Below are 12547 nucleotides of genomic sequence, written 5' to 3' on the forward strand. Positions count from 1 at the left end.
AAGTACAAATCCATATGCCCTGCGCATGAAGCTGTAGTCAGAATCACGAAATCTATCATTTCTCAACAATCCATGCACCCGCGCATGAGGCAGAAGTGGAAACCCCTCCGACAAAAAAACTTGAGATTTTAAGACACACAATAATTTTTAATATATTGTTTCAATTGAGAAGTGTGTTGAAACTAAACTTTTTTTATGTTAAGGATAATTTTAAGTTGAAATCACTTGAATATAAAAATCACATTAACCTACATGAGTTGTCCATTGGTGAAGGTTTGAGATTTGGAGTGTGCTCCTCTTATGATTTCAGATTAAAATTAACTTTGTGCCACTTCTGTGTTGAGTTAGTCCACATAAAATAAAGCTCAACTTTAAATAAGATTTCCTCAAATGGACAGAGTAATTGGTGTCACTCAGATTAATCTGTTCATAGGTTGAAATCAAATGCAAAGGCTTTGAAATTTTTATGCAGAACAGGAAAGAACAGTTGGATGAGTGGGTTAGTTGAGAGATTAAAGGCCTACAAAAAGGAATGTAAGATTGAATTTTGTTAATATTTTTTGTTGAATCTGAAAATGGTGGGTCGGCTTGAAGAAAAAAATGAGGATTTTTTTTTTAAAAAAATAATTGATGATGTGTAAATGTTTTATTAGGCGTCAAAAATGATTTGTTGGTCCTCGACCATGTATGAGTATTAGAGCATCCACAATGGAACACTCCAACTTTGAGTACTTAACCCTTTCAATGGAGCATTTCTTAAAAAGTTCTAAAATGAGTCTCATCAATAACTCTACATCATTACAATAACTTATTATTTAATTATCTATTTTATAATATAAATTGATTAAATGATAAAATTACAAAATTAGTATGTACTATTTCTTTTTATAATTCGAAAAAATAATTAAAATTCGAAATTTAATGTAAAATAATATTGTCAAATTTTAAGAATTACATATTTTTTCGGGTAAATAGGGTTTTACCCCCTGCAAAATAGGTCAGTTTTGCGTTACCCCCTGCAAAATTTTTTTTGTGATTACCCCCCTGTAAAATGAAGATTCTATCATTTACCCCCCTCAGTCGACAACATGGATGTTGACTGGACAAAATTGATGACGTGGGATGCATGTGTGGCTTTTCATTCATTTTTTATTAAAGTTTTTGTGCCACGTAGATAAATAACTTAATATAATTATTAATTTTTCAAAAAGAAAAAGAAATTAAAAAAAATTGTTAATAGAATTTATTTATAAACATTCTTGTTCTTCTTCTTCTCGGTGTAATCACAAATCAAATCTCACACAATCAACAAAATCTTCTTACCCAAATTTCTCTCAAATTTCACATCTTATTAACAACCCTAAATTATTTCTCGTCTATAACCACAACTATACGATACAAAACTAAGCCAAAGTAACAAAAAATTTAAACTTTCCAAAACTCTTCGATTCTTGGATGAAGGTTTGAGTTATTAATTTAAGTTTAATGAATATTTTTCAGATCTACAGTTTGATGAACTTTTTTGTGTTAACACGGAATATTTTCCGGAACTTTAGGTTTAATGAATATTTTCCAGATCTGAAAACAAAAATCAAAGGTGACGATGAAGGTTTCTGTGGGTTTCGGCGAAGGTGACGATGAAGGTTTATGTTGGTTTCGTTCAAGATGACAGGTTTATGTTGTTTTTGATTTTTTTTGGAGAGAAGGATGAAATTATAGCAATATTGAAGAAGATGAACCTTCAACCCCAATTACTATCGTTTTTTTCTTCTTTTTTTTTTTCAGTTTTTTTTTTTAATTAAAAAAATAATAATTATACAATCATTAATGAATTGACAATAAAAAAATAAATATAAAATGAATTCATTCCACTTGTATGTGCCACGTCATCAATTTTGTCCAGTCAACATCCATGTTATCGACTGAGGGGGGTAAATGATGGAATCTTCATTTTACAGGGGGTAATCACAAAAAAATTTTTTGCAGGGGGTAACGCAAAACTGACCTATTTTACAGGGGGGTAAAACCCTATTTACCCTATTTTTTCTAACCGTAAAAGAAAAATAAACAGAGCACCAACGTCTATATGGTTGACATTAAAATGTTTTTACATGCATGTCAATTCAAAAATTGTGCTTTTGTGATGTACAAAAATTGTGTTTTTGTATAAATATTCATTAATTCAAATTGAATATATAAAATAAAGTGGGTCTCATGAAAAGAATATTTTAATGAAAAATAAGATGTGTCAAAGAGAGGAGAGAATTCTTATTTTATAAGTGATACCTAATAGGTACTAAAATGGGTGATACTCCAATAGTAATAACTAATAAATATCATAAGTACCTAATAGGTACTACACCATTGTAGATGTTCGAACATCTCCAATGGTGTAGTACCTATTAGGTACTCATGGTACTTATTAGGTACTATCATTGGAGCAATACCCATTTGAGTACCTAATAGGTAGTGGTTCTAAATAAGCATTAATACATATTTTATTTTTGTGGATCCCATTTATAATGATGTATAGTTATTGGTGAGATGTGTTATTGGTAGGGCCTATTTAGAACTTTTTAAGAGATGTTGAGTTGGAGTGATTGATTACTTATTAGGTACTATTATTAAAAAATTATAAAGGAATGATGTGTACATGTGGGGTCTTGTTAGGTACTCAAAAATGAGTATCTTCATTGTGGATGCTCTTAGACCATCTCCAATGGTAGTACCTATTAGGTACTTAGTACCTAATAGGTACTACCATTGGAGCAAAACTCACTTAGTACCTAGAGTACCTAATAGGTACTGCTTCTCAAATAGCTAACCTCTCTCTTCTCACTATAATATAGTAGTATTTTTGTTAGACCTACTTATAAAGATTAGTGTTATTGATGAGATATAGAGTTATTAGTGGGGCCGATTTAGAACTTTTTAAGAGGTGTTGAGTTGGAGGGATTGAGTACTTATTAGACACTATTATTAAAAAATAATAAATAAGTGATGTGTACACATGAACCCAGTTAAGTACTCAAGTTTGGTGAGCTCCATTATGGATATTGTTAGAGCATTCACAATAGAGCTACTCATTTTTTAGTACTTAAGTGGCCCCACATGTACACACCATTCATAAGTACTCATTCCCTCCGACCCAAAACCTTTTCAAAAGTTCTAAAATGGTCCCACCAGTAGCACATCTATCCAATAACTCAACATTATTTTAAATGGGTCCCACAAAAATTATTTAGGTACTATGTCTTATTGTAGAACTAGTACTTATTAAGTACAATTTTGTTTTTGCTCCAATGGGAGTACCTATTAGGTACTAGTACTTAAAAATATAAATACATAATTGGAGATGGTATTAGTACTTTGTAGTAGTTTTTTTTTAGCTTTCTTTTTGTGAAAAAGGTAAAAGGACACGTGTTGTATTGTCCTTGAATGCAAACACATTTGGAGCGCAACCTCCAATGCAATTCGGGTTTTCTAGAAAGAACTTGATCTTTCTTTTTTCTTCAGCTAGCTTCAAGAAAAAACTATACTCATCTTTCATTCGGTAACGAGTGATAGAGATAGAAAGAGGAAACCGAAAATCGCAATTCGATTCCTTCTCAATTCTCTTCTCCAACAATAACAATGTCATCATACCGATGGAAAAGCTTCGACGTCAACGAAGACCGCCCCTCCAAACCTCGCCGCTACGGCGTCACCGAAATGCGAAGCCCTCATTACACTCTCTTCAACCACAATGTTCTTCAGGTTCACTCAATTGTGTCCAATTAGGTTAAATTGAGCTTAAAGATTCTTTATAATAACTTGTGATTTCTTGGAGTATTGTTTAAAGAAAATGGATATGTTATTGTTATGTTGTTTGCAGGATATTTTTGAATCTATGGGAGATTGTGTTGATGGTTTGAAGTTTTGTGGAGGTTCTGATAGTTTGATGTCAAAAGCTTTTATCAAACAAGTCATTGATACGGCTCATCAGCATGATGTTTATGTTAGTACAGGTGATTGGGCTGAACATATGATTCACCACAAAGGTCCTTCAGGCTTCAAAGACTATGTGGAGGTTTGTTCTCAGAAGAACCTTTGTTCTTATTGTGAGGGAATTTTCTTGTTTTTGTTGTTTAGGGAGTGGTAAACTTGAAGTATATTTAACTATGAAGCACAAACTCAGACACGGACACCAGATGATAATAATTTGAAAAATGTCATAATTTAATGTAATCATAAGTGCCGGTGTCTGTGTGTACGACACTAGGACATGCCTAATCCGAGGAGTGTAGTGCTTCATAGATATTTAAAGAAAGTTTTATACTTTGTAACCTTAATTTATTGCATAATAGTTAAAAAGTAGAGCAAGCCAGAAGCCACTCTCTTGTCAGAGGCTTAAGCACAATTGGCTGAACTCTGTGATTAGTGATTAGTCATTGTGTTCTTGTGCATTTATCTTCTTAATTTAGAATCAGACGAATTTGTTTTATTAACAGTTTTTGATTCCTGAAGTAGTGGATTAGTTAGTGTTACATGATTAATGTATGATCTTTTGTAATAGGAATGTAAGCAGTTGGGGTTTGACACAATTGAGCTGAATGTTGGCTCCCTTGGAGTTTCTGAAGAAACCCTCTTAAGATTTGTTCGCTTCGTCAAAACTGGTGGTATGAAAGCTAAGCCTCATTTTGAACTTAAGTTTAATAAGTCTGATATTCCCAGGGGTGATGATAGAGCTTATGGGGCTTATATTCGTCCAGCACCTAGATCATCTGGTAAATATATTTTACTCTCTTGTTCTCTTTTCTGTTCTTCATTTTTGTGCATACATCTGCCTGTCTCTCTTTTAAGATGGAATGGAACATATTTAGGCTTTTCTATGGAAACTATCTTCCGGATTGTACTAATAAAATATAAAAAAGTGATACGCCGTTGTTGAAGAATAAACTGATGTGTGTAATTAGTCAGGGCCTTGGTACAGGACAGATCTTGACAATATGCTTTTTGTTTCAAGCAATACTATTATAGTGGTGAGGTGATGCAATGTTCATGAATGAAGACGAGTCACTAATCTGCTAAAATGTCCACATCGGAAACCTGTTGATAGTTGACTGTATGGAACCCCATCGCTTGGTTCATACACGGCATCTTACGCCATTATTTAAATAGTTAGTTTTGTATGTACTTGGCATGATAGTATATTATTCAGAAATAAGATTTAACAACTCTATGAAACTTCATGCAGTATGATATTTCCTTTTCTATTTTGATCAGAAACATGAAGTTTTGAAGTTTCAAAGAAATGTTTCATCATAAATAGATGTTCATAAGAAATGGGAATATTCAAATTTAGAATACTGAAAGGGTTATTGTTTCAATTTAGATGAATTGCATAGTCGGATCAAGTACGCGGAAGATATTCCTGTTATGGATTTCTTCCTCTTTAATTTTCAGACAAATCTCTGCATAGAATGTATGTAGGATTGGTAGAGGCCAAAATAGGGGTAATATGCTTCTATGGGGTATCTAATTGTTAAGACATTGATGTTGATTGTTGAACATATTCAAACATGCTATAATTTTCTGTTTCATGAAGTGCTCATTTTTAAGGTATTGATTATTGGTGGTACACAAGATATCAAATATTTTGTTCTGAAATTGATTGCAATTGCAATGAAGAATGTAGAATCAACATGTCATATTGGTTTGACCTTGTATTGAAACTTTTACAGAACTAGTGGAAGATGTGGATTTCTTGATTAGAAGAGCTGAGAGGTGTTTAGAAGCGGGTGCAGACATGATAATGATTGATGCTGATGATATCTCTAAACATGCTGATAATATGCGCGCGGATGTTATTGCAAAGATCATAGGCCGCCTTGGTCTTGAAAAGACTATGTTTGAAACATCAAATCATAACGCATCTGAGTGGCTTATCAAACAATATGGTCCAAATGTAAATGTTCTATTTCACTTTTCTTACTAAATAAGAATTAGAAATAATAAAATCATTACACAACATTTTTTATATTGTGTGTCTTTTGTTCAGGTCAACCTTTTCATCGATCACTCGCACTTGGTAGATGTGGAATGCATTCGGGGACGCAACTTGGGTAGAAATCATGCTTCCGTCCTCAGTTCTTCTTTTTTTCCTTTCTGAAGTGAGATTGACTTCTTGTTTGTGTAAAAAGTACTGAATTGTCTATTGTAGTGGGTGTAACATATGTCCTTCGTTGAGTGAAGATAGGGATGATGACTTAATGGAGATTGAAATAAATGAATGTATTATCTTTCATGGAATTTATTTCCTTTCTTTTTTTTTATAATGTAAAAAAAAATCCTTTCTTCTATTTTTTTTTTATATTGGTCCTTTCTTATATTTAGGTGCAAAAAAAAAAAGTTCTTATATTCTCTATTTATAGTTGTCCAATTATATTTTTGTAGATTAAAATTAATTAAAAAGGAAATTCACCAACATACACAAAATGGAAGATGATTGATAGGCGAGCCATTTCTGTGGAACTTTTCTAGGATCAAGATTGTGATTTTGTGCATCATTTTCTTTGTTTCTTTTCCCTTCATCGTTAAGGTAACTCTTCTCATTTGATCCAATCACGTTGTGGTTTATCATTATTTAGCTTTAATGCGAAATTCTTTTATATCTATTTCTGTGTTAGATTTTGCTGTGTATCCCCAATCCTCATGTCTGCATTGCCATAGAACAATTCAGAAATGTTTTTCTTTTAAGGGTATTTTGATTTTGGTGCTCCCTTGTGTTACATTCACTTTTCAATTGTGGGCATTTGCTTAATTGTCAGTTATCTTGTTTGATTGGGATATTGGTGGTGGTGGTTGTGAGATTCACATTTTTCACCCTGCATGATTTTGTGTTTAATCTGCTACATCAAGGAATGCCATCATACCCGAAATAGGCATTGCGATTTGTGTTCCATGTTTTGTTCTTGTGTTGTACTTGTACATCTTAATTTGTTTGAATGTCATTTTATATATTTTATTTTATTGCAATCATGTCTATTGTAAGAGTTAATATTTCTGATTGATTTCTGTGTTTGTTTTGTTCTAAGATCAATTATACTTTTTATTGATCAACATATAAGCGAGAAGCCTTATATATAGTGCCGATCCAACCAAATTGGAGGACCTCGCCTGAAAAAGAATTTCATATCTTCTATTTATCACTTCTATTTTTTTGGTCTGCGCGTAATGGATTATAGAGAAAGAATAAATTGTATGTTGGGACTTCTTTTGTCCAGTTTTTCATCTCTCTTTTTTTACCATGATTGTTTGAACTGAACCTACTATCCTACACTATTAATCCAAAATTTGAGGCCCCGAGCTAAGGGTCTTCTTTTCCTGGTCCTGGTGGATGGCCGACCTTGCCTATATACATAATGACTTAAGGTTTTGGGAGAAGATGCGATATGATGGTATCTAAACTCTCACTTGTGTGGTTGTTCAATGCGAGTGGGATGATCCACCTTTAAGTTCTCCAAAGTCCCAACACTTTTAAAACCATTTTGTTCTCTCTTAAAATTGATTCCAAACATGCATTGAAAAACTTTGGTTAAATAGGAGGGAAACTATGCTGTCATTTATTATGGATAATCAAACCCCTGTTGCACCCTGATTGTGCCCTTTTTGTTCATTACCACTGAGGATTGAATATGAATTTAGTCAGCAGAGAAATTGTATAGATATTTGTTATGTGTGCATTGAATTTTGTAAAGTCTTACTAATTATTGGCACATTGTACATACAGATTGAGACAATCCTATGAGGTCGTCATCTTTCAAAAGGCAGTATGCAAGGAATGAAATTGGTAGTTGGTCAACACTATTTAGGAGGCATCGTTTTCTCTTATCTGTTTTAACCTTATTAATTATCCTATGTACAGTTTATCTTTACTATGCTATTTCTTTCACCACAAGAGACTCATGTGCTGGGTTGAGTGGTCCTCAAAAAGCTTCTTGTCATATGCAGCTTGTCAAGAGTGAACTCCGAAGTAGAAACAAACATTCCTGATTTTCCTATAACTAAGTGCAGTGTTAGTAACTTAGCATAATTTGCATTATGATGTATACAAATATTACTGTTAAATTGTCTCAGTATTTGTGACCCAAAATATGTGTGATTATTTTCTTTTGTAGCTAATAATAGAATCTTTAGCATCCTAGCAGCTCAAATCAAATTTTAGATTTCAAATAACTAACTACTAATATTTGTCATTTTATTAAAGAACAATCTTATCCTTGGTCTATGATTTTTCAACACATTACTTGTTGAAGATTTGGAATTAGTGTCTCAATGAGTTGTGTTGCAATGCCTCTTGTCTAATGCATTAGAGAATCCAGATCCAGAATAAATGGCCTCATTAAATCTACCGTTACCTTATATAGTGTTGAGACAATTATTTTATTGTTGATCCTTAACATAGAATAACAATATTATTTTTTTGTCTTATCGGAATTCAAGTTTGGGTTCCATTTTTCCTAAACATTTTTAACATTCTTCTCGAAATAATTTTCTCTACCAAAGTTACAGCCGACTTTAAATAGTTTACCACTTGAACAAATTCATTGTTTGATTACTTAACTGTTCTACCAAGAAGATGTTAACGGCCATTTAATGCAAGCCTTTGCGAAGAAACTTGAGGGCATACCGAGCATTGCAGAAGTAGAAGCGATGAGAGTATTAGAAGGGTTTCAATGGATTCACAATACTCACTAGTACGTGGTTCAAATAGAGACAGATTGCCTACAAGTGGTGCAGAGACTTAATAGTAAAAGAAGGAATGTTACCGAGTTTGACAATATTATAGATAAGTGTAGGAGGTTACTAGATTTGAATCAGAACGGTAAGGTCAGACAACTTATTTTATTGCTAGTCCCCAAGTGTTTAATTATTGTCAACCTTATATTGAACTTATTATGAATGAAATACATTAAGTTTCCTTTCGTAAAAAAAAAAAATGTTGTTCCAACATAAATATTTTTTTTGCGAGAACTCTCCGATTTTCATAATCGGGAACCTTGATAACTGTCCTTCCAAATGATTTGTTATAGGAAAATTCATTAACACTCGAGCTATCAATTAGTCTAATGAAAAATTAAAAGTAACAAAAATATAATTGTTATAATTAATTAGTCTAATGAAAAATTAAAAGTAACAAAAATATAATTGTTATAATTAATTTTAGTTTTGGTAGATAGACAAAATAAAAATAGTCATTAGAAAATTATATACAAGTTGTAACTTGTAAGTGAAGAAGTTGGAGTTCGATATCAATCACAACATCTCTGACGTAACGACTTTGATATTTTTATTGATTGAACTAAAATTTGTTAACATTATTAATTAAAATATTTTATCTGAATCTATAATCTTGACAATAAGTGTCTAAAATTTTCCACTGTAGATTTACCAAAATGGTGGGTTGCATTTTTTCCAATTTTTTAATCGGTTTTGACAGCTGCCCAGTTAAAATGGTGGGCCAAGTATTTTCTATAATTTAATGTTTATTTTTTGGGTGCTGTTAACATGTGCATACATGGCACATGTTAATGTATCTATAATTAGAAATTTGCATTTAATATTACAAATATATTTAATGCTTAAAAGATATAATACACATGTTTCAAGAGAATATTTCTATATTTATATTCTTAACATGTGCCTTAGATGCACATGTTAACATTTGCCTTATTTTTTTGTCTTTGTTGCAAATTTTGTCATTTTGTAGGAGCCTATACAATAATTGAATGGACACAAACTTGGAGTGCACACAAACTTTACACCTACACTTATATTTTTATGTTCAAACCTTTGTCTATAAATATCAAAGGATTGCCCATTATTTTTACACATCAAAACTGTCTATAAATACAAATTTTTCTATTTTCTTTCATTTTTCTTGATTTCCATTTCTTCAACAATAACTAGGCAGCAAATCTTGATTTCCTTTGTCTTTATTTTTTGCAATGATGATTGATGATTTCTTGAGCCTGAAAATAGAAAACTCATTTGATTAGATCCCATACACAATCAAACTTTTTGTGAGGTATGAATATATGAACATAGATTGAGACCATTTTTCAATGCAATTTATTTGCTTTTATTGAGACTTATATATGAACAAAGATTGAGACCATGAACTATTTTTCAATGCAATTTATTTGCTTTGATTGAGACTTATATTTTGTCATTATGTTTGCTCTTTTTTTAGGTGAGGCTCACTTCGTTCAATGATCTTGGTTCGATGATCTTGCTTCTGAGTTTCAAAGGTAAAGAGATCAGTTTTTCAAGAAACTCATTTCTTTCATGAAAATTGTCTTTAGTAATACCCTCTTAAATTACTAACTTCATAATTTTAGTGATGTCCTTTTTACTTCATAATTATCAGAATTTGCAATTTACTAACATTTACTTTTTTGCAAATAGACCATGTAAACATGGGATTACGAAAAACAGTTTATAGGTACATATTATTATATATGAACAAAGCATCAGGCCATAAAAAATCTAATGTTACTTCGTTTGAAATAAAGTTTTGTGATTATGTTTGTTCTATTTTTTTATAGGTGAGCCTCACTTCTTTCGAGGATATTGTTTGTCTTTCACAAAGGTAAAGAAATATTTTCCTAAAGGTATTTATTTTGGCTGGTTTTTTCTACAACAGCATATCAGTACATAAAAATGAGATTGCATATATTGCTTCCACCTTTATAACACCCTCATTCAAATAGGGATTTGAATTTATGACCTTATTAAAAAATTCTTTCAAGGTTACTAATGTGTTGGGAGCTATGGCCAAGGAAGTAGTATTTGAGAAGAGCATACACTACACTACTAATGAAGAGAGCAAAGTTTTGAAGACTTTGACATGTGAATAAAGAAGCAATTTATCATGTCACTTGCTTAAATCAAATTCGGAAAATAACAAGGCATAACCAATCAAGTTCATAGACATATGATGCTAAGCGTATCTCCCATTGGAGCACTTATCAACTTATTAAGCTCAACTAACTCTTACTTTGTTTTCCCAATGGGAAAATGTTTATGTGGTAGGCATGATTGTTTCAATTTAAGGATTTTTTTTTAAAAGAAATTTAAGGACTGTCTTTGATTAAAGAGTGGTTGCTTAAAATAAATGAACTAAATCCATTAAATATGAACCTTTGGGGTTAAAAGTGATTGAAATCTTAAAAGAGCTTTGGCATAAGTAAATGGAGGTGATGTTTACCTTGAGTGCTACTGTGATAGCAGCTATGGTCAAGGAAGGAAGGAGCATAATGATTTGAGAATATCCTACACCAACAATAGAGGGCCAAAATGAATGCAGATTAACTATCTTCAGTGTATCGATGGAGGTGATGCAATGGCAGAACCGCAAAGGGGGAGGATGATTCCAAATACTTTAAACAAGTTTTATATTGCAAGAACATTTTCACTTCCTCCTTCTTTCATCTAAAAGATTACAAATATATTAGTAAAACATTTCAAAGCAAGCAACATGCATACAGAACTTGAAGAACTAAAAGACTCCAGATTTGTGCCTTCGATGATTTAACAACATCCTCATTTCGTTCTCATAGTTCAACACATTATCATCCACGTTTCCAGAGTAATGTGTATAGATATATTTGTATCTAATCAATAGTCTGAATTTTAGAAGGCTTATTAATATTTAAATTTAAATAATAGTTTAGTAAGTAATGATACATCAACTATAGACTGACTATGCTGCAATTAAAAATAATGCAATCACTATAGTCAATGTAATAGAAATGTTGGATTGCTTAAGCTCAATAGAACAAAAACAAAAGACAAAAAATTGAATATAATAATAGTGACCTACATTTACATTACTTGAAAAAATCCTTGAAAAATTGGATAAATTTTATTCTTTTGAAGGAAATAAATCAGTGATTGAACATCCATTGAGCTATGAACTATCATTCTCGGGTTAATAATAGGGAACCACAACTTATATTTTATTTTTTAAAAAAGCTAATTTTCTATTGTAAAACATGTTTCTGCAGAGAAGTATATTAATGGAAATAAATACTACTCTATCACCTGCAGATTTACAAAGAAATTAAAAAAAAATGTTATAGATCCAAAAATAAGCACAAGCAGTAAAGACATTTTAAAAAAAAAAAAACAAAAAGTTTAGATTTTATTACAAGCACATTTACAATATTTTTCGAAAATAACAAAAAATTTATATCCACAAAAATAGAAAAAAGGAACCACAAATCCATAAAACTAGAACCTTACCTCTGTTGCCACTGTCTTAAACCGTCTCCCATGTAGTGGCCGCATCTCACAATTTGAGAAGTACATGATGGGTTCATGGATTTAAAATCAGATGAGAGACATGTTTTATGGGTGAAAAAGAGGGAGAAGACAAGCGATATAAAAAGGAAAGACATAGAGAACAATGAAACTATTAGAGACGAAAAATGAGAGTTGTTTTGTGGATTGTTGTTACTCTGTAAAAGCAAATGGAAGAGAAAGGAAATAGGTGGCGGCTGAC

At 31.7% G+C, this 12547-nt stretch overlaps 1 protein-coding gene and 2 long non-coding RNA genes across 5 annotated transcripts; 2 read left to right on the forward strand and 1 right to left on the reverse strand.

Annotated features, from left to right (window-relative positions):
- Positions 1-3476: 3476 nt before the first annotated feature.
- On the forward strand, positions 3477-6291 carry LOC123918145 (protein HEAT-STRESS-ASSOCIATED 32). The gene is made up of 5 exons (XM_045970121.1): positions 3477-3756; positions 3875-4069; positions 4556-4766; positions 5724-5947; positions 6041-6291. Exons 1-5 carry the CDS (start codon positions 3634-3636, stop codon positions 6149-6151), a joined length of 864 nt encoding a protein of 287 aa, XP_045826077.1. The 5' UTR covers positions 3477-3633; the 3' UTR covers positions 6152-6291.
- A 3494-nt stretch (positions 6292-9785) lies between these two features.
- Positions 9786-12317, reverse strand: LOC123918146. Of its 3 annotated transcripts, none has more exons than XR_006812701.1 (3): positions 12289-12317; positions 11252-11468; positions 9786-10013 (listed from the first exon to the last, which is right to left on the reverse strand). It is a non-coding gene; the product is annotated as an uncharacterized LOC123918146 (long non-coding RNA). The 3 variants fall into 3 exon arrangements; XR_006812702.1 differs by having other exon boundaries at positions 11252-11475; XR_006812700.1 differs by lacking the exon at positions 12289-12317 and having other exon boundaries at positions 11252-12046.
- LOC123918147 lies at positions 9871-10486 on the forward strand. Its single transcript, XR_006812703.1, has 3 exons — positions 9871-10069; positions 10235-10292; positions 10450-10486. It is a non-coding gene; the product is annotated as an uncharacterized LOC123918147 (long non-coding RNA).
- Positions 12318-12547: the final 230 nt, after the last annotated feature.

Source organism: Trifolium pratense, linkage group LG3, assembly GCF_020283565.1.
Source record: "Trifolium pratense cultivar HEN17-A07 linkage group LG3, ARS_RC_1.1, whole genome shotgun sequence".
Classification (NCBI taxonomy): Eukaryota; Viridiplantae; Streptophyta; class Magnoliopsida; order Fabales; family Fabaceae; genus Trifolium; species Trifolium pratense.

Bases quoted from the DNA above. Each gene is read 5' to 3' on its own strand.
- LOC123918145 (XM_045970121.1), top strand. From the start codon at position 3,634: ATGTCATCATACCGATGGAAAAGCTTCGACGTCAACGAAGACCGCCCC. The intron at 4,767-5,723 runs GTAAATATATTT...AAACTTTTACAG, and splicing joins TCCAGCACCTAGATCATCTG to AACTAGTGGAAGATGTGGAT. The intron at 5,948-6,040 runs GTAAATGTTCTA...TCTTTTGTTCAG, and splicing joins TCAAACAATATGGTCCAAAT to GTCAACCTTTTCATCGATCA.